This window comes from Pipistrellus hanaki (assembly GCF_964339955.1).
Source record: "Pipistrellus hanaki genome assembly, chromosome: 3".
NCBI lineage: Eukaryota > Metazoa > Chordata > Mammalia > Chiroptera > Vespertilionidae > Pipistrellus > Pipistrellus hanaki.
In genome coordinates, this window is record NC_140505.1 from 55,855,550 (window position 1) to 55,882,226 (window position 26,677).

The window sequence follows — 26,677 nt, forward strand, 5'->3', positions numbered from 1 at the left end:
GGTAATGCTCCATTCCTGAGAAAGAAAACTGGGGATGGAGTGAGATTGGGGGGAAATATCACATGTTCAGCTCTCAACATATTACATTAGATATATCTAACACAAGTAGAAGGTCAAAAAGACACGTGAGTCTGGAGCCCAAGGAGGAGGGGCTATAGAAATGGAAATGGGCAACGTACAAAAAGATGGTGTATGAAGCACAGTATACAAAGCATGGGAATGGACACAATCACCCAGGGAAAGAGCCGAAACAGAAAAGAGAAATGACCGGAGGACTAAGTTCATGGACATCCCTGCCCCCGACCCCCACCCCAAGCATGTAGAGGTTAAGAAGAGTATGGAAGGAACTAACATGTGAGATGCTTTCCTCAGCAAGTTTCTTTTGAGCATTTCCTCTGTGTGGCTCTGTTTTAGTGATTTGGATAACCCTTACTAAAAAAGGCAGCACTCGTTTCTTAATGCTATGCTCTTGTCGAGTGACGTAACTTGACTGAATCCTAGATTCCTTATCTGTAAAATGGGGTTAATAATGAAGTTATTCTGGGTGACCAGAACAATAGTAATGTCATTAACCAACCTAGAGCCCACAGGAAGAATGGCAAGATAAGAGAAGCTAATGATTAAGGCTAAGTGAAGCAACAGTAACTTCCGTCATTTCCTGGATATCCACCTGTTCATACAAGGTATTTTATTTTCATAACCCTTATCCTTTTTTATAATTGTATAAGACGATGATTATTGTTTTCTAGAAAAAGAGTTTAGGAAAGCAAAAATATTCTAAGACACAACTAAACATTTATGGGCCAGATTCTTACCCTGCTGGTTCTGGGTGCCTAACTTTCAGTCCCTCTGCTGTTTCAAACTCTTCTAATGTGTAAACCTCCCAGCCCGCTGCCCGGGGCAATCATGGGTGCCTCAGACTTGCCACTTTCATCCCTCCATCCCTCCATCCCTCCCCACCCCCGGCCCCCCACTTTAGTGGGTCTCTTTGAGGTCCTGAAAAACAAATGCCTATAATTAAAACCAATCAGAAAAGCAATCACCTAGGTCATCAAGTATATAAACTGCCAACTATAAACTTAGTAACATCCCTAAATGAGTTTAATGAATGTTAATGACTGAATAAACATAAACTATGCATTTTTATTCTGACTTTTCTCTACCAAGTACCTAGCCTTTAGAATTACAGATTAGATAGCATTTAATGCAATCCCATTGCCATTAAATTAAATTTACTTTATGAGCTTTCTTTTATAAGACTCGTTCAAGTTATCCCTGAAAATACTTCATTACCTATTTTCTGCTACCCTTTTAAATCATTGCCTGTCTAACTAATGAAAAGAAAATGCTACTCTGTTACCTGTTAAACATAAATCTATTGTTTATATATAGATTAATGTTAATCATTAGCTTCTCTTATCTTGCCACTCCTCCTGTGGAGTCTAGGTTGGTTAATGACATTACTGTTGTTCCGGTCACTCATGCTGGCACAGGGTCTCCTTTCATTCCTCCCTTTCCTCTCCCTTGGCCTCCACAATCCGGTCAGTCACACAGACTTCTGAAATGCCTTGGAATTGCTCCCCTCTGATTCCGATTTGGTTCAGGCAGAATTCACTCTCAGGGGTGGGGAATGTCCGGCCCCCGGGCGGTGTAAGGCCTGCGAAATCATTTGGTCTGGCGTTGCCAAGGCATTAGGTGTGAGTTAATGCAATGTTTGACCAAATATAGCAGGCTAATTTTTAAGTTGATAATTTTGTCTGGCCCGCAACTGATGTTATAATTATCACACAAATGGCCCTTGGCAGAAAAAAGGTTCCCCACCTCTTAGATGATGGCAATAAATAGCTCTCCAATTAATAAAGGCTTTAATGTTAATCACTTCCTCATCAATGAGTCCTACTTTCATAAGCCATAAATGTCCTCCTAAATCTTTAAAAAAAAAATCCCTACCCAGTTGGCTCAGTGAATAGAGCATAGGCCTGTGGATAGAATGGTTCCGGGTTTGATTCCCATCAAGGGCACATGCCTGGGTTGTGGGTTTGATCCCCAGTAGGAGATGTGCTGGAGGCAGCTGGTCAATGATTCTCTCTCATCATTGAGGTTTCTCTCTCTCTCCTTCCCTCTCCTTTTCTCTTCCTCTTCGAAATGAATTAAAAATATATCTTGACACTTCCAGGACCTACAAAGCATATTTTTCTATAAGAGAACATTCACAGACCGTGGTGCCTGGCCCTGGCCATCCTGGTCTTTCCTGCTTTCTCTTTATCACTCACATTCAGCATACCAGTGTTCATTAAAGACTCACTTGTTGGTGTTCTAATTAAGTTTGTCCTGATGCTCTCAAACAGAATTAGATACTCTCTCCCTTTATTCCCATAGCATTTTGTTATTCCTCTATCACACATCATTTTTATGGCTTGTATAATTATGATTTGCATATATAAGCTGGAGAAATTTTTATTATCCTAACAGCTGGCACCTCTAGAACAAAACTCTCTTGATGTGCTTTTGAAATGCTTGCAGGTAGACTGTACACTAAACCCCACTCCCACTTCGCAGACATGGATTTGGCTAATCTTAGTCCCAAGGCTCTGGGGAGGGGAAAGCAGCTCTACACATGCTAAGGGAAGAAATTTGTTGTATTTCTCTTGAATAAAGATGAGGTGGGGGTGGGAGAAGAAATAAGGGGAGGGAGAATGCCAGAAAAGTGAAGACTTGCCTGAGGCTTGGTGGGACTGTGAGCAGCACAGAGGGAACCAAAAGTGTTTTTACAAACATGGGGAACACTAGGAAGAGAGAACTGAAGCTCCAGGAGTTCCTCAATATCTATAGTAAAAAGGGCTACTAAATGCTCAGGTGGGTTTATGTGGTTGTTCTTGATGTGAACCTGAGGAAGGTGCTGATTGTAGCATTAAGATTAATGCTAGTGATCAAGGTAGCCCTGAGAATATACTGATTAACCTCCAGAGATTTGCAAACATCTTTTAGGGGTAGAGGTTTCCACATGTCACAGAATTACCAAATATTTCAGTCTTTTTCACCTGTTTGAGGTAAATAAATATCCAAGTCCTCAACCCACAGGATTATAAACTCTCTGAAGATGCCTTTGTATGCCCACCTACTTTCTTATAGTGAATTCACAGAAAGTATTTGCTGTTTTATTTTATTGAATCAGCAGTATTGATATTAAAAACACCACCTGACTGGTGTGGCTCAGTGGTTGAGCATTAACTATGAACCAGGAGGTCACTATTGGATTCCAGGATAGGGCACATGCCCAGGTTGCAGGCTCGATCCCCAGGTGAGGAGGTGAGCATGCAGAAGACAGTTGATCAGTGATTCTCTCTCATCATTGATATGTCTATTTCTCCCTCTCCCATTCCTTTCTGAAATTAATAAAAATATTTTTTTTTAAAAAGAGCAAATTTGGAGAACTAGCATTTTCCAATTCCAAAATTTACCTCAAAGCTCTAAAATCAAGACAATATGGTAATACAATAAGTGTACACATATAGAACAATGGAATATAAGTGAGAGTCCAGAAATCTGTACATTTATGGTCAATTGAGTTTTGACAATTCAATGAAGAAAGAAGAATCTTTTCAACAAATAATATTGGGACAACTGTATATCAGCAATTAGTTGAGAATGCAATCAGACTATTTCCTTTTTTAATCCGTACTAAAAAATTAACTCAAAATGAATAGATCCACATATTAAAGCCAAACTTTTAAAACTCTTAGAAGAAAACATAGGAGTAAATCTTCAAGTTGTTAGGTTAGTTAAAGCCTTTTTAGACATGGTGCCAATCACACATTCAAGTAAAAAAATACTAAGTTGAACTTAATCAAAACTTAAAACTCATAAAGTTTTGAGGATACAATTAATAAAATAAAAAGACAACCCACAGATTGGGATAAAAATTTGGGAATCATATATCTGATGAGGGACTTGTAATCTAGAATATATAGAAATTATACAACTTGACAATAAAAAGACAACACAGTTTAAATATCAGCAAACTATTTGAATATATGGTTTTCCAAAGAACACATACAAAGGATCTATGAATACATTAAAGGATGCTAGACTTCATTAGTATTTAGGTAAATGAAAATAAACACCCCAATGAGATAACTCTTTACACGCACTGTGAGGGCTGAAATTAAAAAGACAGACATAATGTGTTGGTGAGGATGAACAAGAAATTATAACTTTTTTACAGTGCTGGTGAAATTCTAAAATGTTATACCCTCTTTGAAAAACAGTTTGAAAATTTCTCAAAATATTAAACATAAAATTACCATAAATTCTAGTAATTCCACTCCTAGCTATATACCCAAGAGAATTTAAAACGTATTTCCACACAAAATATTGTGCAAATGTTCATAGCAGCATTAACATAATAGCCAAAGAGTGGAATCAACCCAAATGTCCATCAACTAATGAATAAAAGTGGCATCAATGCAATAGAATATCATTCAGCTATAAAGTGGAATGAAATATCAATGCATGCTACAATTTGGATGAACCTTGAAAACTTTACACCAAATGCAAGAAGTTGGAAACAAAAGCCACATATTTGTATGATTCTATTTTTAGTAAATATACAAAATAAGCTTACCCATAGAGACAGAAGGTATATTAACAGTTGCCTAAGGCCAAGGGAAGGTGGAATGACCACTAATGAGAATTGAGTTTCCTTTGGGTGATGAAAATATTTTGAAACTAGATAGAGGTGATGGTTGTACAACATTGTGAATATAATAAATGATACTGAGTTGTACAATTTATAGGGTCAATTTTATGGTATGTGAATTATATCTTTATAAAGTTATTAACCAAAAGAGAGGGAAGAAGGAGCCAAAGTTGAAGAAGTATTGGAGATATATTGGACATTGAGTGACAGTCAGGTTTATATTACCGTAGGCTAATTTCCCTGCACCTCCACATTTGAAACACAAAAAATCTGAAAATCAAAGAGATTAAATGTCCAAAATGCCATAGCTGATAAATTGTAAGAAGCTATAATTCATGTCTAGATTTGCAGATTATAGCTTATGCTTTTCCTACAGGAACAGCTACAAAAACTAGGATTTTCGTGGGTTTTTTCCTTAAAGACAATAATATGAGCTTACTAATCACAAAACTTTAATGTAGAAGTCTTCATTAAAACCCAGATTTAAATCTCACATAAATTTTCAACACCTTTAAGAGCAGAATATTCTTGTAGGTTTTGTTTTTTTCCTTATCAGTAATACTTTCTGTAGTTCAGAAATAATTGCATAGGATATACATTTAAAAATTACTATTTTAAAATTAAATAGTTTGCAATTGAGAGTTCGAGTGGAAAATAAACTTAGCAAATCTTAGGCTATTTGTGGCCAAGTCTCCTGGCAGCCAAAGCAAAAAAAGGAAATAGGGTAGGAATTTCAGTTCTCACGATTTGATTTAAAAAAAAAAAAAAAAAATCAGTTGCCAAGCAGATTTTCCTTCATAATTAAAAATGCATATGTTCTTCCTAAGTGAAAATTATAACACTGACCTTTCTTCAACCTCAATAGAGAGTAGAAAAGTTCTGGTTCGAGGGGTCAGGAAACGGCAGCTGGCGTCACCTCTGCTACTTCACCCGTGGCACAGTGACTAATTTAATTAACGTTCTGAACCTCAGTTTCCTCATCTGCTAAATGTCCTTTAAATATGAATTTGGATAACATTGATTTACCTTGTTACTTTTACAGCCTTAATTTGGCAAAGTGTTCAAAAGTTGAAATTTTCAAGAAGGAAAGTAAAAAATGGATAAAGTGTTTTCTCCAATATATGGGAAGATGTTTATTTGTCTTCAAAATTCAAATATGTGCACATTTTGAGAAATGGCTATTTAAGGCACCAAATCACCCCTTTGGCCAACAAAAACTCAAGTGGAATATTACCAGTGAGTTTTACTTGGTCTTGTTATGAATGTATTCCCCATACAAGCAGTAAAATCTCTTTTAATAATTTATATACACCTAAGTAGCAGATAGTTAACTGATCTAATTCCAGTGCTCTTTAACAGAACACATCTCTGGTGTAACATAGACCTGCTTAATGATCAGCATAAAGTAGACAGAGGCCTGTTTTGATGGTCACTTCCAAAGTTTATTTATGGTTACATTACAGAATCTCATTAGAACTGCATAGTCGGAACATTTCATATATATATATTTTAATATTTAAAACACAGTCTTATTATGTACTGTCCTCACTAGGATGACATTTATATGACTACCTTATTAGTGAATCTGCCTTATAATAAGATCCTTCTGACATGGAAAAGTTAACCCCTTTATATCACATTCTGCCTAGAGCCCTGGGAGAGTGAGACTTCGGTGAATGCACTTGGTCAAGACCTCATGAGGGTGACCCTGTTCCCCAGGCTACTTCTTCCCTTTCCTGTCCTTTACACTTTCAAGCAGTGTGAAGGCCAATTCCTAGAGAGGCATGCGTAAAACTGTCTTCATTCTTGAGGATTTTAAAGTTTATCTTTAATGAAATAAGGAGAGCTCATTTTTCTAACTTATCACAGTTCTAGCAAGTCTCAAAATGAGATGGGTTCAAGGGCCACCCCAGTAAGGTAAATGTAAAGCGCTGCCTTTTAAGGCAGTGGACAGTGATTGCACTCAGGCCAGCCCGGGAGAACAGGGCCTTCCTCGAAGGCATTCAAATTAAAATAATCCTGTTTGGACCTAGAAAGGCTTTTTATGATTCAAATAATCCATGAAGCTACAACTCCTGGCATAAACAATAATCCAAATCCCAATGTCCTCTGAAGAAATTCTGTGGGAAAGTTCAGTAAGTTATGTGCCTTCTGCTTAATGTCCAGTTTATTTCAGAAATCCACTCTTGTTTCAGAGCCCCTGTTTCTCCCTAAATTATGCATTGATTTTATGGGGTAAAGTCTTTGAAATGCATATAGTTTTCTGCCCAAAAGTAGCAAATTTCAATAGGTACTGCATATCTGAAATGGATCTTTTGGTTAGCAAACAATCCTCTCTCAATGTATCATCTAAATTCATCATAAAGTTAATAAAAGCAATCTCAGCTAATGCCATTTTTTTTTTTTGTCTTTAAACCTGTAGCTTAGTACAGCTTATGATTTTACATGCTAATATCAGAACAAGAAAAGAACAGAAATTTAGGCCTGGAACAATTTTGAGTATTGTAATAGTCTATAAAGTGACGGAAAATACTTAGTACCGTGTTTCCCCAAAAATAAGACATACTCTGAAAATAAGACCTAGCGCATAGAAAGATAAGACATCCCCTAAAAATAAGACCTAGCGCAACTTTGGGAGAAAAAAATAATATAAGACACTGCCTTGTTTTCGGGGAAACAGGGTAGTAGCTGTTATATTTAAGTGGAATCATGATATACTGTGAATCTATCTACAGGCTCACCCCAAAACAGACTCAGTTGTAAACCAATTATCTTTTAATTAGTGGATTTTTTATTAAAATAAAACAATAATTAGAAATACATAGTTTGTTCATATGAAAAATGTGCCAAGTTCTAGCTGAATATATGCTAATAATGAGCTTTTTGACACATGTTGGCAAAGGTATAGGCTTGGTTTATAGGTTTTTGAAAATCACTTCATTTTTATTGAGTCTACATTAGAACGTGAAGTGGTAGAATGCTTTATCACAGCTCCTGGAAAGGTTGGCAGCTACTAATCTTACAATTTCAATCTGTTCAAAAGTAGTTTTCCAGGAGTTTGCAGCTGGGAATGGAAGCGGACTCCATGCGGGTGAGTCCGCACTGCCTTGGAAGGTAGCTTCTGGGATGAGATAGGGAGTGTGTTTAAATGGCACCTTTTCCCCAATTAATGTCAGAAAAGAAATTGACGTGCTTTGATGGGAGCTAGGTAGAGTCTGTTATTGTATGGAAGGTAAGTTCAAGGATCCCTGCATCCGAGAGCCATCTGCTGGCTAAGAGAATGCCTGCAAAGAAAGAAAGAAAAAAAAAAAAAAGAAAGAAAGAAAAAAAAAAAAGTCTGGCTTGTCCACAGGAATAGAAACTCTAGTTCCAAAAAGGGAAGTTCCAAAAAGGGAACTTCTGGTTAAGTGAAAGTCTCATTCACTCTTTTTTTTTTTTTTCTTCCTTTTTTGACGTGTGGCCTTGATATTTTATTCCCACTGTGGTGTTTGATTTACTAGCAAGGAAGTGGTTCTTAATGTACATGTCAGCCGCTAATTCAGAATTCCAGTAGGTGATATTCAATGTTTTATTCAAAATAACTTTTAAATGAACTTTGGAAAAGAGTTCTAAATATACATCTTAAAACTGAATGGCCCCCTCCCTTTAAGGCACTTCCATTGTGCAGACAACTTAGAATCCTTTTTGGTACATTTGTCATTGACTGGCATTGCAGGGAAGAAACTAGTCCAGTGCCGTTGATGGTGAAGGAAGACAGATGCACAGCAATGCCCAACTCTGCCTTCTAAAAACATGTATTTCCCTGGTTTTAAATATATATATTTTACAACAACCTTAAGAAAGTATTTCCATAGGTAGATTAGTATTAAATAATTATCCTGAGTACCTAACGCCACTGGCAGTATTTGTGAACCAGTTCACCTTAAAATTATCAAGAGGAAAAATTATATATATGCCTTCTTCTAGCAGGGTACTTTTCAAATGCTTTTATGGGCTGTTGCTTTCTATAATTGGGTTAGAGGGAAAAATGAAATGATCCAGATTATTTCCATACTTCTTCCTATTTTATCAGATGCTGGTTTATCTCCCGCGTATCTGTCTGAGTCAGGAGAATGCAATAACTGAGATTGGGGTCTACAGTCAAGTACTTGGGTTCAAATAGATCTCGGAGTGGCCACCTATTTGTTTTGGCCTTGGCCTTCACCTCTCTGTGCCTCCATTTCCTCGTCTGTGAAGCAGGGATGGTGATCACAGCCTCGGAGATTTGTTTGAATCTTAGAGCTCTGAGAGCTGTGCCTGGCCCTTGGTGCGCATTCTCTGAATGTCAGGTGTCATTGTCATCCTCAAGCATGTTCCCAGTTCTGTTGAGATTGTTTATGTGCATCTATGAGTGTACCTTCTGTCCCACTGTTTTCTGCTCTGGTTTTAAAATTTGTGATGTGTGTGCCCTATTCCTGGCCTTAAAAGAATGTCCCGACTTTTTTTTTTTTTTTCTAACTCTTACAGAAACTCCAATTTCAGTGAAGGGCATCCCATCCCACTAAGGTCACAGGTGACAAATGGTCTTTCATTATCGTCTGATTACAGTTAACCTTAATTTCTTTCATGGCAGTCATGCGGTGCCTTCTATTTAAGTTGAGCTGTTCCTGGATGTGACTTTTCAAGCCTCTCTGGGTTTAATTCTAATTTAACCTGCCATTCCAACTGGGACTATTGTGCAACCGAAGTCATGATTCACTCATTTGTTCTCTCTAGATCTAATTATCGCCCACTCAGTGCCTAGGAGGCCCCCTCAGGCGTTCCTTCGCCATTCTAAATGGTCTAACCTTCTGGGGAAGGCAGTGGGTCTTTAGTTATTGTTTCTTTGAACCATAAAGAAATGTTTAGTACACTTTCTGGGAACACACCAGCCCTGTTTCCCTCCGTCGTTTTCATCATACCAAGCTTATGACTACGGATTACTGGAAGATTCCTATGCCAGCATAGGCAGTACTTACCTGCATATCCCATGCTTTAGAACCAGGCCAGCTTTTGAAGCACAGAAGTCAGTTTCCATGCAGTTGAGGATCTCTTAAGTGCCTTTTAACGAAGAGAATATTGCCTAGAAAACTTGGGCGGGCAGAATAGAAGCACCTAAAGTGTCATTATAGCTATTCTGTCACCAAGCACCCTTGCTTCTGAGCCCCCTGGTGAGACAGGACAGGATGACAATTGCTGAGAGGAAGGATCATTCCTTCACCCTTTACTACTTACCTAGATGCTAACCAGAGTCAAAGGGAAGGTTCTTATTTTATTCACCAGCATCCTATGCATGTTCAGAGGGATCTCAATGGCCTCCCACTGAGAATTTCAACTATAAACGATGCTTTAAAGTGCCCTTCTCTTGAACTTAGAGCAGAGAACTGAAATACTCATGTACATATGGGGTGTTTTAAATTTTGTGTGTTTTTTATTAATATTTTTCAATTACAGTTAATGTGCACAATACTATATTGCTTTCAGGTGTTTAAAGCAGTGATTAGACATTTATATAGCTTAAGAAGTGATCACCCTGATAAAACTACCACTCATCTCACATGGTAAATAGTTATTACAATATTATTGAACGAGAGGCTTGGTGCACAACATTGGTGCACTTCAGCCCAGGCTGCCTGCTCTCTGGGACCCCTCCGGCAGAGACCCTCAGCCTGGCTGGCCATTGGGGTCTATCGGGGCTTTCCTTCCCACAGCTGCAGGAAGCTGGCCCACCCCTGCCGCTGCCACTGCTTTCCATCTGTGCAGCACTGCCCTCCCCTCCCCTCTCCTGGCACCGGTCACCTCCCTCTGTGGGCAGTAGGCATGGGGTGCAATCGCTTGGCTGGCCTGGGCCTCCCTCTATGGGCCGATCAATCGCAGGCTCTGTAATCGGTCACCCAGCAGCGGGAGGCCCTGCCCACCTGGCTGGGGCTCCACGATCAATCACCTTGCAGAGGATGACCTGGGTCACCCTCTTTGGGGCAATCAAAAAGCCCCCCACCACCCGATCATTCACCCCACCAGCTGGTGTTCTGGGCCTCCCTCTGCAGGGCAATATGAGGCAATGGCAGGAGGTCCCCCCGCCCCCTCCTCACCGACCAATGGCACTGCACACACCTTGGCTGGCCTGGTGCCAGTGCGTGTCATAGTGTGGTTATCCGGACAGTTGTTCTGCTGTTCGGTCGTTCGATCAATTTGCATGTTATGCTTTTATTATTATAGATATACTAGAGGCCCAGTGCACAAAATTTGGAGGAGGTAAGCAGCCCAGGTCCCAAGTACCAGAGGGAAGCCAGTGTCCGAAGTCAGGGAAAGGAAGGCCTACTCTTACACAAATTTTCATGCATTGGGCCTCTAATTACTATATATAAAGTAGTGTACAAAAAAAGTGCTCTTATTATAGACTCTAAGTTATAATTTGAAGGAAACAAATACCATATTATTTTCTCAATTTAGAAGATCCAAACATCACAACACAAAAGTTTCTGTTTCTGAGGTCCCTAGTACCAAGATCCATATTTATTGCCATGACTAGATATTCAGGAAATGTTGCCCTACTTTCACACATAAATCTTATTTGTGCACAAGAACCACACCCTTGTCAGGACTGACTAATGCTGTTCTTTTATGAGCATGCCAGTCACATCATTTTGACTCTTTTCACAATAAGCTCCAATCCCTGCAGCTGAGTCACTTATGTAGAAAACCACAAATCCACACTGACTGATAAGAAGACTGGAAAAAATGGCTTAGATAACTCTTATTCTTTTTTTCATTCTACTGATAGAGATGTTATATAAAACTGTTTAAGTAGATACACATCACTTATATTTTAATTTACCTAATAATATAAAGCTTTGGCTACAGAATCCTATTACAAGTAAAATGATATATTGAAAACTTGAAAGGCACATGTGTAGAAGGAGACATTTAAAAACAGTTTGACCCTAACCAGTGTGGTTGAGTTAGTTGGCATCACCCAGTGTACTGTAAGGTTGCCAGGTCCATTCCCCGTCAGGGTACATGCCCAGGTTGCAGGCTCTGATCCCAGGGAGGGGGTGTGCAGGAGACAGCCAATAGCTGTTGATCTCACATCAATGTCTCTCTCTTTCTCCCTCTCCATTCCTCTCTAAAAATCATTAAAGTATTTTAGAAAAAATAAACTTAAAAAGTTGATTGGAGCAATGTTATACTTAAATGTTAGATATAACCTAACAGCATGGAGGCACCTGAAGAGTATTCTGCTAAGGGAAATAAGTCAGTCAGGCAAAAACAAGTATTTCATGATTTCATTCATATGTAGAATCTAATGAACAAAAATAAATTGATGAACAAAATTGATCCAGAGACGTAGAAGCATGGAACAGGCTGATGAATCTCAGAAGGCAGGTGGGGGTGGGTCAGTTGGCGGGGAGAGATTAACTAAAAAACATATGCATATATGCATAACCCATGGACACAGACAATAGTGTGGTGAAGGCCTTGGGGGATGACAGATGCAGAGTGCAGGGGGTCAGTGGGAATAAAGGAGGACATATGGCCGAAACCGATTTGGCTCAGTGGTAGAGCGTCGGTCTGCGGACTGAAAGGTCCTGGGTTCGATTCCGGTCAAGAGCATGTACATTGGTTGCGGGCACGTCCCCGGTGGGGGATGTGCAGGAGGCGGCTGGTCAATGTTTCTCTCTCATCGACGTTTCTGGCTCTCCATCTCTCTCCCTTCCTCTCTGTAAAAAATCAATAAAATATATATTTTTTTTTAAAGGGGGGGGATGTATGTAATACTTTCAACAATAAATATAAATAAATAAATAAATAAATAAATAAATAAAGGAATCTTATGTCCATCATTTTGGAAGTGGATTTTAAAATTCTTGAATAGCCCTAGCCAGTTTCTTCAGTGGTTAGAGCATTGGCTCTTAGAAGGATCAGGAGTTCAATTCTGATCAAGGACAGGTACCTTGGTTATAGGCTTGGTCCCCAACCCCTGTCAGGGTGCATGCAGTAGACAACCAATCGATGTGTCTCTCTCACATCGATATTTCTCTATATCTGTCTCTCCCCCTCCTTTCCACTCTCTCTAAAAGTCAATGGAAAATATCCCTGTGTGAGAGTTAACAAAAAATAAATAAATAAATAAATAAATAAATAAATAAATAAATATCTGGAATGAATATGCATTAGACTATTATCATATTTCACCCAAGTTAGGTGAATTAAAGCCTATGGACCAATTAAAGCCTATGGACCAATACAAACCACTCTTTATTTTTAAATAAAGTTTTACTGGAACATAGCATACTCATTTGTTTATATTTTGTCCATAGCTACGTTCATGCTATAATTTCAGGGTTGATTTGTTACAGCATAGACTGTTTGGCTCTTAAAATGCAAATCAAATATTTGCTATCTATCTCTTTACAGAAAAAGTTTACCAACCCCTGACCTAAGTTAAAATGTCATCTATTGAAAAATGTACCATTGGTTATGTACCATTAATAAAGAAAAAATGGCATGTCAGTTAAATGATGATAAGCTACTAATTTTAAGAACCCTAATTTTGGTAACATTAAAATATTGAAAAAATCATCTTAAAATCAGTCATGATACATAGCACTTCAAATAAATAAAATGTGGTATTTGTATCAACATGGATGGATCTTGAATGCTTAATGTTGAGTGAAAACCCATTTTCAGAATAATGTGAACAGTATATTATTTTACCTCTTAAAAACCATAAAAACACTGAGTTTTAATGAATGCAAATATGGATAAGTAAGCATACTTTAAAGGAATTCGGAGGGATTTAAAGAAAATTGATGATAGAGGAGGAGAGGGGATCAGGTTGATTATGGAAGACGTGAGATTTATCTCTAACTATAATGTACAGGGTTTTATTTTAAAAGTGATTTATTAATACAAAATACATTTTTAAAGCATCAACACATGGGAAAATGGGAAGAAAATATGTCAAAATATCAACAGTGGTAAATTTTTTATAGCAGAAGTATGGTGTAGTATAGCAAACATTTAATTCTATTTCACTATAATTTTTTTAAACTTCATGAACAATGAAAAAAAAATGAGTCACGTTCTTCATTTCTATCGCAATCAAAAGAGATTAAGGTTTGAAGAAGTGCATGTTAATCAATTACCTGACATTACAAGCTAATCCTGTTTTTCTACCACGGCATTAAGATTAAACATCGTGCAAGTTGGGGCCAAATTTCATAGTTAAACTTTTTTTTTTTCCTTAATGTTGGTACAGCTAATCTTTAAATACAATGAACTTTATTCCTCACCGTGGAAAACCACCGACTGTAGAAGTTAAATGTCAGGTGCATTTTACCGAACAGAAATAGCTTGTCATGAGTCACGTAATTGACATAGGATGTACTTCTCTCAGCCCGACCTCACTTGTTTTGAAATGTACATTGTGATTTTACATGGTTTTCTCTGTTGTCACATGCAGTTCAGACCCTCGTGCTACTTACCAAATGCCTTCATTTTTGTCACTTGTCTATAGCAGGATTTCCTAGAATATTCTCTATAAGCGTATTCTGAAGTTCACAATTTTAAGGTATAATTGGAACACCACCAGCTTGCTTCTTATTCGATAATGAGGATCAACTCAGCTGCCACTGCTTTCATTTAGGTTTTGTTTTTGTCTTGATGTTGTTTTAAGTATGTCTTTAGCTCCCTAGGAGTGCTTCACCAGAAACAGATCAAACGGCCTGCCTTTGAGACTGAGAAATGACACATGTCTGGGAAACGCGGACCGGGGCCTTGCATCTGTGTGAAGCTTAGACTGTGAGACTAAGGTCTCCTGCCACGAGGACCAAGACAGACTGCTGTGTTTCTCACTGATTAACTCCATGTTTTCCCTTTCCAGTTCCATTTCACCATTTAGTATTGAGAGCACAAGACGCCAGAGACGGTCTGAATCCCCAGACTCCAGAAAGCGGCGGATTCACAGATGTGATTTTGAGGGATGCAACAAAGTGTACACAAAAAGTTCCCACCTGAAGGCTCATCGGAGGACACACACAGGTACACTCCGCAGGGCTTCCCGCCGGAGGGTCAGGCAGCGTCCAGAAGGGCCAGCTGCTCCCCTCCGGACTCCGGAGCCACGAGGGTGCTGGATGGTGTCACCGCAGGTATTTCTTCAGTTCGGGTCCTTTCTGAGCAGAATGCTTTTCCTCCCTCCGTTCAAAAAGGCTTAAGTCTTAGTGAACTTTAGCAACCAAGGAAGTTATTTCTTCTGTGTCTCTACAAAGTAATGGAAAAGGTATCCTCAGGTGAGGATTAACAAAAAATAAAAATAAATAACCATACTATATTAACCGTTTCCCAGCCGAGGTAGTAAAATCATTCAGAATCATCCTTTGCCATTCTTGAGCCACGTTCTTATAAGAGACATTTCCAAAGGTCCTTTCCAGAGACTGCCCCATGCCTCCTCACGTGGAAGCAGGGATCCTGTGTGTGTGTGTGTGGGGGGGGGGGGGGCTGAGGAGGGGGCAGGGGGGTGATGACGTGATGGCAGAGGAGGAGGTTTGCCTGAAGTCACAAAAGCATTATAAGATCAGGAGTTGACTTTTTTGCTCATTTAATGCATTATGCTTTTAATACTTACAAAATAATCAACACATTTTGCAAATTCCCTCCTCCCTCTTTCTTCCCTGCCTCCAATACCTTCTGCTTTTCCACTGAGTTTTAGTTTCCTCTCTCTCCATTGATCCTGAGCTTCCCCAAAAGTTTTCTTTTCTTTCTTAGGTACTATTTTTGAATCAGTTTCTTTAACATTGAGGCAAAGAACGAGTATAGAGACATGAAAATGAGTAACATGTTTTACTCTATCGCTAGATAGTGAACAAAATTATAGTATGATCAAGTCATATTACCTTTATGGGATCATTCCTGCTTAAATAATAAAAGAATGACCTTTCTTCAGTTAGTCATCATATATTTCAAATTATTCTTCCTTTCCTTAAACTTTCTAAAATACATATCAGCCTCATTCTCACACAGACACCTCTATTCCATTTATCCAAGTGATGGACAGTGACAGAGAGGAAAAGGTTTAATTGGGTACTATTAAGGGATAGAACTACATGCATTACAAGATTACAAGTTTTTACCATGTACTGTGGGAAGTAGGGCAGACATGATGTATGCATTGTAATTCAAAGCAATGTAAACCATGCATGCTGAAGTGGAATTAATTAGCTTGGCTTACTGGTAACATGAAGTCATAGACTTCTGAGGTCCAAGTGGTTCAGAATGTAGTTTGTTTCCTTACGAGGGGGATCCCATCCCGTGGGTGTCCTCTCTCACAGAGATCGGGTGACTGCTGTGCTGCTTTCTGCACACTCGGACACCTTTGATTTGACCTTCACCCCTGTTGCTGCCGCTGCCATCATCTCCTGTGTGTTCAAGTGTGGTTCCTGATCGAGAAATGTGCACACAGCCATCATTTTCCCATCTCTCCTCACACATTTTTGAGTGTCAGAGAGCTTATTCTTATGCAAAATAAGTTTGGTGACATTTCTGAGGGCAGATTCTTTGTATAATTAAATACTTGGGTTTAAAATCAGTAAAGAGCTAATAACTAGACTAATAATTTGTGTTTTTTAAGTGAGACATAATGGACACACAACATTGTATAAGTCTAAGGTGTACAATGTATTGACTTGATACACTTACATATTGCAATAAGATTACTCCCATAGCTTAGCTAACAACTGTATGATGTCACATAATTATCATTTCTTTTTTTGTAGGGAGAACAATTTGTTTACTATAATCGCCATGCTGTGCATTAGATCTTCAGAACTTATTTACCTCCTAGTTATAAGTTTGTACCCTTGCCATCCCCTCTCTTGCCATGTTGAATTGTTCCTTACGGTGGTGTTTGGCTCTGGGTCCCTTGTCTGGGCTAACTCCAATGATCACCCTGTAATTTTCACTTCCTGGCCCTGGTGCTCCTCATAACACTGGCATGAACCACTGGCACCTTCATTTCTCCAGACACCCTCAGTTCTCTCAGCCACATTTTTCTAGATGTAACCTAAGTCATCACTGTCTTTTTCAGTCTTCCACACCACAGATCGAGGGAACGGGTGTTGTTAATGGACATCTCTTAATAGAGTCAAAGATCATGTTAAGTCTTTTAACAGTTGATTTTCTGTTTGATCATCTAAATTAAAAAAAAAAAAAAACTGATGAAAACTAGACCTTGTCCATCCCCTGTACCTGTAACTGATTTCTTTTAAACCTAAACATGCAGTTTTTAGTTGGACCCCATCCCTCAACTGATGACTCCTTTGGAACTACACGTATACCTCACAGAGATATTGCAGGTTCAGTTCCAGACCACCACAATAAAGTGAGTCATAATATTTTTATTGATGGAGAGTCTTGTCTTCGATTTATTACAAAAAAAAAAAAAAAAAAAAAAAAAAAGCCCTGACTGGTTTGGCTCAGTGAATAGAGTGTCAGCTTGCAGACTGAAGGGTCCCAGGCTAGATTCCAGTCAAGGGCATGAACCTTGGTTGTGGGCATATCCCCAGTTCGGGGAGGGAGGGTGCAGGAGGTAGCTGATTGATGTTATTTTCTCATCGATGTTCCTAACTCTCTATTCCTCTCCCTTCCTCTCTGTAAAAAAATCAATTAAAAAAAAAAAAAAGGCGTTAACACCTGTGAATCACAATGAAGCAAAACGCAGTAAAGCAAGGTGTGCCTTAGTAGGTTTCCTCTCCCTGGGTGTGTGTAGCCATAGTCTGGATGATTTCCTGTAGGAGACACAAGCCAGCATCATTACTGTGAAGGCTGCACATACTCCTTCAAGTCTAGGAGATAGTTATCCTATATCCATTTTACTGATTTGGACCAATTATTCTATTAAATTAAAATAACTCTCTTCCCATCTAACTTGCTGTTAGTATAGTATATCTCTCCTCCAGCTTCTCTATTTTCACCAGATATTGAGTAGGACAGGTTCAAAGAAAAAACTATGAGAGCTGATCCTAGAAACTTCTATCAATATGGGTCTTAATTCATTAATCAGTAATTAAAAGTTCACCTAATTTTCTGACCTCTAATCCATAGTTCTTTTTAAAAAAAATATATATTTTATTGATTTTGTACAGAGAGGAAGGGAGAGAGATAGAGAGTTAGAAACATCAATGAGAGAGAGTCATCGATCAGCTGCCTCTTGCACACCCCACACTGGGGATATGCCTACAACTAAGGTATATGCCCCTGACCGGAATCGAACCCAGGACCCTTCTGTCCCCAAGCTGACGCTCTATCCATTGAGCCAAACCGGTTTCGGCTAATCCGTAGTTCTTGATCCCTCAGCTACATTAAAAAAATCTATGTGAAATTCCTGCTATAACCCATATACCAAATTCATTCATCTTAGCAGAGTGACATTGTGCAAGGTGTAGTTTCTAACCTATCAATCAAAGCACGGTATTTTTCAAAAGAAAGAATGACATTTGGTTTATTTGCTGCCACTGGTTCAAAGTGAGCCCATACTGATTCCTGATTTACAATTATTTGTAAGATTTCATAACTTCATGTTCAAAATGAAATCAGCACAGGTTCTGTTGGGATTCGGTTGGCTTTGCTTTTAATAAATATCTTCTTAGCCTTCCCTTTGCTTCAGTCATATTGAGCAAGTTATTTGTGTGTGACTGATAATAATGTGAAGTTTGGGATTATAAAGATGACTTATGAGAACTACTCATGCTACAGGAGATAAGCAACTAGCAATGAGAAGCTTTCTTTGAGCAAGTCACAGTAATTTTACCTTTAACATTGTTCTTTTGCTTTACGTGTACATGATCAAGTCCTCTATTTAGGACTTAGACAGCAAATGAATCACTTGTAAGAATGTGAAAGAGGAACATTTTCTATATACAGTGGTGCCTCACACAACGAACTTAATTCGTTCCAGGAGCAAGCTTGTTATGCGAAAAGTTCGTTATGTGAAAATCGTTTTCCCATAACAATACATGTTAAAAAAAATAATTCGTTCTGTAGAATAAAATATGCTAAGATGACATAAAAAAAATATGCTAAGATGACATATTTTTATTTAGATACATCTAAAAACATAATTTTTTTTTTAAAAAAAACACACATTTTTTTAATTTTAAGACAGACTAAGTAGAGTCTACTGAATCTTGCACATCTTCATCCATTTTCTGCTTTTTGGCCGATGGTTTCATGAAAAACCTGTCCAAAGTTCGCTGTGCGAGGCGTTCGTTATGCGAGGCACCACTGTATTAGCAAGGAAGTTAGAGTTAAAAAATTCTGAAGAATGCCTTTTGAAAAGAAAAATAAGGATTATTTTGTAAATGTGTAATTTAAATAATGGCATAAAGATTTGATCAAATATTTCAAATGCCTTAACACCTACAAGTAGTAAATTGTTTAAGGCCTGTTAAAAATTAGGCTGGGGGGGAGACAAATATATATGTTTATATATATATATATATATATATATATATATATATATATATATATATATATATATGTATGTATGTATACATATAAGCAATATCACACACACACATGTGATTGTCAACAGGTAATTGTTCCTATTCACTGGTCTAAATTGTGTGTGATTTATCTCCATGAAGCAGTGTACAGTGCATTTAAATAAATATGCAGTATATGTAAATGAATGGTCATTTAAATCTGGGCTATACACAACTACTGTGTACTGTGAATTTCTCTCGTTTCAGTTTAATAACTAAAGTCATTATTAAATGATTTAAGTATAAATTTTAGAAAAAATATTTTCATGAATTTGACATTTTTGTTTAGAATTCTTAATATTTTCTAAAAATATATGCCACGGTATTTTCTAACAGGCGGTACAATAAGTAAATTGCACTCAGACAGCAATGATTTCAAAGCCACTAGATGGCGCACTCGCACCAGAGGTTGGCCAGGTCTAGTCTCCAAGGGCCTGGAAAAGAGGAAACTAGAACCCTCTAGCGGTCTGCATGACATGAGGCGAGTGTCAGTGACCTGCAGATTTCACAGTTTAGTGATGAACAAGGAAAAAGCAGGAGAAAGATAAAATTTAAACCAGAATTTTAAGAAAGTAATTGCAACATATTCAAATATTTAGTTCCAAATGGATCTGGAAATATTTTATATTCCAACATAATAGCCTGTTTTCTAATAAACTTATAAGGCTTATTTTGCCAATCTTATCTAATATTCCTTTATAATTCCTTACTTAAATTTTAAAATTAGTAAACATAAAGAAGTCACATTTCTTATCTATATTTATCAAAAATTATTCAGATATGAATTTTACATGTCAAGGACTTTAACTTTCAAAGATGCTTTTAATATATGAACCAATTTTGAATTAAAAATCTCTAAAATTTGTCCTTTCCTACTTTTACAAATGAATGAAATGATGCAGTATTTAGCTCTTCCCTCGAGGAATGAAGCCTTTGTAATTAATACCATACGCTATAATTAATATCTAATAATGTGTATGTATTTGGAATGCACACATACAAGCATACACTCATCAATCTTGAATGCTTACAGACCCCAGCCTTTTTGACTTTTTTTATTTGCCTCATTCCTTCTTATTGCTCTTCCTATATTTCTTGCTTCTAATTTGACAACTTATTTTACTGGATGAGATCCTGAAATGGTTTGATGATATTTCTATAAAGAAAAGCATGTGTTTTGTGACAGCTATGCATCGTGGTGGCCTTTAGCTCACAAGACTGCGGTCGCTAATCTTACCTTCGGTGGTAGTGTGCTACCTCTGCTTTCACATCTATCTTCATTAATTAAATAACTCCTCACATATAAAGCCCCACATCAGAGCCTCTGTCTAGATTCATTGTTAGATAAAGCATAGGGCTTAGTGATGTCAAGATAATTAATCGCTTAAGAGCAAGCTGACATTTTTTTTTCAAGTAAAAATCATCTTCTCATAAGTTGTTTGTAAGTCCTCATAGGTATAAGCCATGTTGGTAACTGTTGAGAAATAGAGAACTAGAAAAGAAGTAGCACCAAATCTGAAGTCAGGAGACAAAAGTCTGAATCTGTCTTTGGTTCCTCACTGGTTGGTGAACTTAGACAAGCTGTTCTATGAATCTCAGGTCTTCTGTTTCTTTTTTAATTTTAAACATAAACATGCCAAGTTGTTACATAATTACCACAGGGGACACATTTGTATATCCCCAGTAAGTACAATGATTAATACATTGTAGGTGCTCAATAACATTTGTTGAATTGAAATTGTATATGTATGGATACTGTTATGGACATACATATGTTATTGTTGTGAGCAATAGGTTCAAGACAAAAAAAAAGTTTGGATCATGTAGTAAATACGCATCACAATCACCTATCTCTTTACATCAGACTCTACTAATTTAAAATTTATATATTTAAAAAAAAGTTGGAATAAAGCTAACTGTTATTTAATAGGCCCTTTTATCATCATTTTAATATTATAAAATAGTAATGTCAATAATCTTTTAAAGAATATACTTAAAATAGTAAAGCATAGTGTCTCATTCAAAAGGACCCATTCATAGACAAATTCAACAAGACAAATATATATTGAGAACTGCCCATGGCTAAGACACTATAGATTTTCTTCTTGAAAATGACAGAAAGAGACATAGACCCCATCATCAATGAACTTGTCCATGAGTGTACTTGGTAAGACTCATCAAAATAGTCATAACAAAGGCCACGTGTGCAAAACCCTATAATAAAGGCACAAGCACAATGACAAAGGAATACAGTAGGAGCTGTCTCTTGTGGCCAGGCGGTTTGGGGACACCTTCCTAAGCTGGGCGTGCAAGGCCCCTCTCATCCTGTTCATGTATTTAACATCGTTTGCTGGCCCTTCCCCCTACTTCCCCCTCCCCCCACCCCCCATTCCTCCGCCATACAAATGAACAAATCTCCAGATATGCCTAACTGTACAGAGCCCATTCTTTCTCCTACCTGCAATGGCCTGCCTAAATGCCCCCTTTCTTTTTGCTTCTTTAGTGGGTGAACTATTTATTTGTTGAAACTCATTCAGTGTCACCTTGTCCCTGAAGGTCTCTGACCACCCTCCTTCCTAGGCAGGTAGAATTCCATCCTCTATGGCCCTAAAGCAGTTGGAAATTTCCCTGATGTAGCAGCCCCATGCTCAGAAGGGAAGGTATGTGGGGAACATTGGAGCAGCAGATGTCTGATTGGGCGTGAGGGGAGGGGAAGGGGAGACTTTGAAGATAACAGGTGTGTGTGGTGAGGAGGACAGCATGCCCTAAACAGACATGGAGACTGTAGGTGGGTGTGAGCTGATACTTCCTGAGGACCTGCCAGGTCCCATGCACAGTGCTCAGCTCTGCTAGTGCTTCCACATTTTAGCCACATCTGTAAATCCCTTGGAAGGTTACAACACTTGTCCCCTATCCTGTTGTAGTCAAGCAGTGGAGCTGGGATTCTAATTTCTTAGGTTTCTCTAGAGCCTGGATTGTTGTCATTACTCCTTCTCTCAGACAGGTTTGCTAACAACCTGCCAGACTCCTCCCCACCAGAGCCACACTCTGCAGTCAGCTACCTGTTTAGGTCATTGAAGTACTTTGAAGTAAAAAGACATGAGCGACTTTCAGTGGTCTATTTTTAAGGCTTCTCATTAAGTTGAACTCGGTCTTTCTTCCCCATCTAGTACAATTTTTCTTTGTTAGAAAACCAGTAAAAAGACAAGGACCAGAAATCTGAACAGATAAATTAAGGCACCTGGAGTGCTTGCTGGATACCAGGCTCTGTGAATGGGGGTGATGCAAAGATGAGGACAGCCAGGAGTTCTAACTGCGGCTGGGGAGGCAGCCCCATCCTCAAACATCCACCACACCAGGCATGATAGGAAAGGCCTGAGAAAATGGCAAAAGCAGCACAGAGGAGGTGATGGATCCCAAGTGCTGGGGTACAGTAACAGTAACATCACCTACCCACGTACACACGCACTGAAGTGCCTCCTCTGAAAATGAAGCTGAAAAATCTGGATCGGTAACAAAATGCTGTGAAATTATCACATTTCTTTTCGTTTATGGAAAAGGAGTTATTTTAACCTGTCGTAGAGAGCTACTGTGTAGAAACACACTGAACCTAAGATGTACTGTTACCTGGATGTAAGTACCAAGGCTGTACGAATTTGACTCAGTTTGGTTTTTAAAGAGTTTCTTTCTTTATTTTTTTAAAAATAAATTCATCTTTTCATTCATTTAGAAAATTAAAGGCTCCTAAAACAGCCTACCAATTCTTAATTTCATTGTCGTTAGTACATAAATCATCTCTGACCATGGGAAGTTAAAAAATTATGACTGCTCTCCCCATGTTCTTTCCTTTGCTTTAGGTGTTATTCTGTCGTAGCCCTCACAGCTGTGTTATAAGGAGTGAATCGGAACACCCCCATCCATGTACTTCCTCATGCTCTGCCGAAGAGCAACTAGATTATGATTGCCGGTCATCTCTTTCTGAATGGCAAACTTAACTATTACGTATATAATATTTGTGGCCTTAATGGAATTATAAATGATAATGAGAAACTATTTTTGTAGAGAATATATTCTCCATTAAAGAATATATAAAAATAGTGTTTATTTATAATGTTTAAGATAATTCCATAAAAATCTTAATAACAAGAATAATTATCAAGTAAATATATCCATCACATATTGTGTTCCTAATTTTAAAGGTTTAAAAAGATTATTTTTTGCAGGGAGGCATTTTAATGGCACTAGTTTTAAATAAAAGCCTTTCAAATTATTTTCCTTTTTGAATACATATACACTGAGTGGCCAGATTATTATGATCTCTGAACGCAAAATAATCTGGCCATTCAGTGTGTGTGTGTGTGTGTATATATATATATATATATATATATATATATATATATATATATATTAGATGCCGGTGCATGAATTCGTGCATGGGTGGGGTCTGGCCAGCCTGGCCAGGGGGAAGGGGCATGGGCAGTTGGCTGGCCTTCCTGCTGGTTGAACTCCTGGTTGAGGGGACAATTTGCATATTAGCCTTTTATTATATAGGATATGCAGGGTGGCCAGATTATTATGCGTTCAGAGATCATAATAATCTGGCCACTCAGTGTATATTTGATAAGGGATATATATATGTAGTTTAAAATGAGTAGACTTAATTTTTTTTTAACAGATTTTGGTTTACAGAAAAAGAGCAGAAAGTTTAGAGTCTCCATATGCACCCTCCTCCCCCACTCCCTGGTGTCCCTTATTATTAACATCTGGCATTAGTGTGATGCATTTGTTATAACTAATGAGCCAATCTATACTAATGAAAGGGTAATATGCTAATTAGACTGGGTCGACCAGACATCTTCCGGGCATCCAACTTCCTTCCGTACAAAGCCACAGTGGTGGGGGCCAAGGCAAAGGCAGTTAGGGGCGATCAGGGTGGCAGGAGAGCAAACAGTTAGGGGTGTGATCAGTTCGGCATGGAGCAAGCAGTTAGGGGGCAATAAGACTGGCAGGGGAGTGCAATTGGGGGTGATCAGGCTGGCAGGGGAGTGGTTAGGCAGTGATCAGACCGGCTGGGAAGTGGTTAGTGGGCTGTCAGGCCAGAAGGCAGAGGTGGTTAGGATTGATAAGGCAGGCAGGCAGGCGAGCAGTTCGGAACCAGCAATCCCAGATTGTGAGAGGGATGTCCAACTGCCAGGTTAGCTTTAATCCCGCATCAGGCCTAAACCAGCAGTCAGACATCCCCTGAGGGTTCCCAGATTGGAGAGAGTGCAGGCTGGGCTGAGGGACACCTCTCCCTCCAGTGCACAAATTTTGTGCACCAGGCCTCTAGCAGAGAAATATTGTTAACTAAGGCCCATAGTTTACAATAGAGTTCACTCTTGGTGTTGTATATTCTGTGGGTTTAGATAGTGAAATGCATCATCATCTGTGTATGTATGACACAGAATAGTTTCACTGCCCTAAAAATTCTGTTCTACTTATTCATCCTTCCTTCTATCCTCCATCCTCATAAATTATAGGTAAATACAAATCTTTTTACAGCCTCCATAGTTTTATCTTTTCAAGAATGTCATGTAACTGGAGTCATAGAGTATGTAGCCTTTTTTGAAATTGACTTTATTCAGTTAACATTATGCATTTAAGATTATCCCATGTTTTCCTGTTTTCCAATGTCTTGATAGCTCATTTTATTTTAGGTTCCAATATTTACTTTCATTTATTTTTATTTTCAATTAAATTGAGTAGAGTGACATTGGTTAATAAAATCATATAGATTTCAAGTGTATAATTCTATAATACATCATCTGTAGATTGCATTGTGTGTTCACCACCCAAAGACAAGTTTCCTTCCATCACCATATATTTGACCCCCTTCAATCTTTTTTGTAATCCCTCCAGCCCCCTCAAAAATAAATATTCAAATTCATTAAATAGGATAAAATTATAGAATGGATACAATGAAATCAATACTTTCTTTGTTTCATATAAGAAGTATTTGAATTGAATCAGTTCATTCATGTAATCAATAAGCATTTATTAGCACAGAGCACTATGCTAGATCCTGGAGGTACAGTGATCCTGGAGGTACACAGTTCAAAGATGGCCTCAGTCCCATACTGTTGAGTGGGGTCGGGCAGACAGGAAAACCACCAGTCACAGTGGGGTGTGATGGGAGTTTTAACACAGGTGTGTGCAGGGTGCCAAGAGCTACATGGTCAGACTGCCTTTCAGGAAGTTTTCATTTAATCCAGTTCAGACAATAACTTGGAGGGGTAGGACATAACTGAGAGAAACAGAGCCATTAGAAGTTGGCATTGGTGAACGGTGGTGAGAATCTAAAGAAAGGATGACCAGCACAATATGGGTAAGGGAAGCAAGGAGAACTAGACAGATACTTGGAAGCAGAACTGGCAGATGTCATAGTCAGGTTGGGGCAGGTAGAGACTAACAGATAGGAAGAAATCCAAGAAATCTCTCCGGGTGGATATATAATATTTATGACTTGATACCTCAGTAGATGGAGTTGCCTTTTTTTTCACCCTCAGATAGACAAACAGAAGGAGGAACAAGTCTTGTCTAGGTGGTGGATGCTGAGTAGAGTTTTGATCATGTTGAGGTTGCTTTCAGACTGTCAATTAGAAATGTCTTATCTCTGTGGCGCTTAGGAGAGAGACCAAGGTGTAGATTCTTCAGAATCATTCCCTAATGGATTGTGGTGGAAGCCATGGGAGCCAAAGGAAACATGCAGATGAGGAATCAAAGTTAAAATCTTGGTAAACATTTATGTAACAAGTAAAGGAAGAGGTCTCTGCAAAAGAAACTGAGGAAAAAGTAACCAGACCCACAGGAAAATAAATATTGTGACTACATGGAAATAAACTCAGAACAGCCAAATAAAGTACTATCATAGACCTTGAACTTTTTGTTTTGAGTAAAATGTGTTTTTATTATATGATATTTTTGTTTATTTATGTTTGATTTCTAGATGAGAAGGGCTAAGCCTCTGTGTTAACACATTGTCTGTATTGTAATTGCTAATTCACATTCTTAGTCTGCTTGTCCAATTCTGACTAGGTACCCTAATTTAGTAAAGCAGTGATTTCAAGTGTTCAAAGGCATTATAGAGTATTGGTTAAGATTATGAACTTTGGTGTTAGACTCCCAGGGTTCAAATCCGACCTCCACCACATACTAACTCTGGTGAAGTGGCATTGGTTATTGCAACTATTTCATCAGGAAATTGTCAAAGTTAAATGAGTTCAGATTCAGAAAGCTCTTAGAGACAAGTGTGGTAAACAGAATATGCTATCTGCTTTAACTTTTTTTTTTTTTTAATCAAAGAGATCTATTTTGGAATTGCATGGAGAAGGTCTTATTGACACATAATGAAAAAGATAATTCAGTCTAGAAAATTCTGTGG

General features: G+C 38.3%; 1 protein-coding gene across 7 annotated transcripts in view; it reads left to right on the forward strand.

Moving 5' to 3' along the window:
* Positions 1 to 26,677, forward strand: part of KLF12 (KLF transcription factor 12) — a 417,106-nt gene that overhangs the window by 372,432 nt on the left and 17,997 nt on the right. For all 7 annotated transcript variants that reach the window (XM_084876486.1, XM_084876488.1, XM_084876489.1 and 4 more), the window contains one exon: positions 14,604 to 14,761. In XM_084876486.1, coding sequence (XP_084732612.1) covers positions 14,604 to 14,761 — 158 coding nt within the window. The remainder of the gene's footprint in view (positions 1 to 14,603; positions 14,762 to 26,677) is intronic.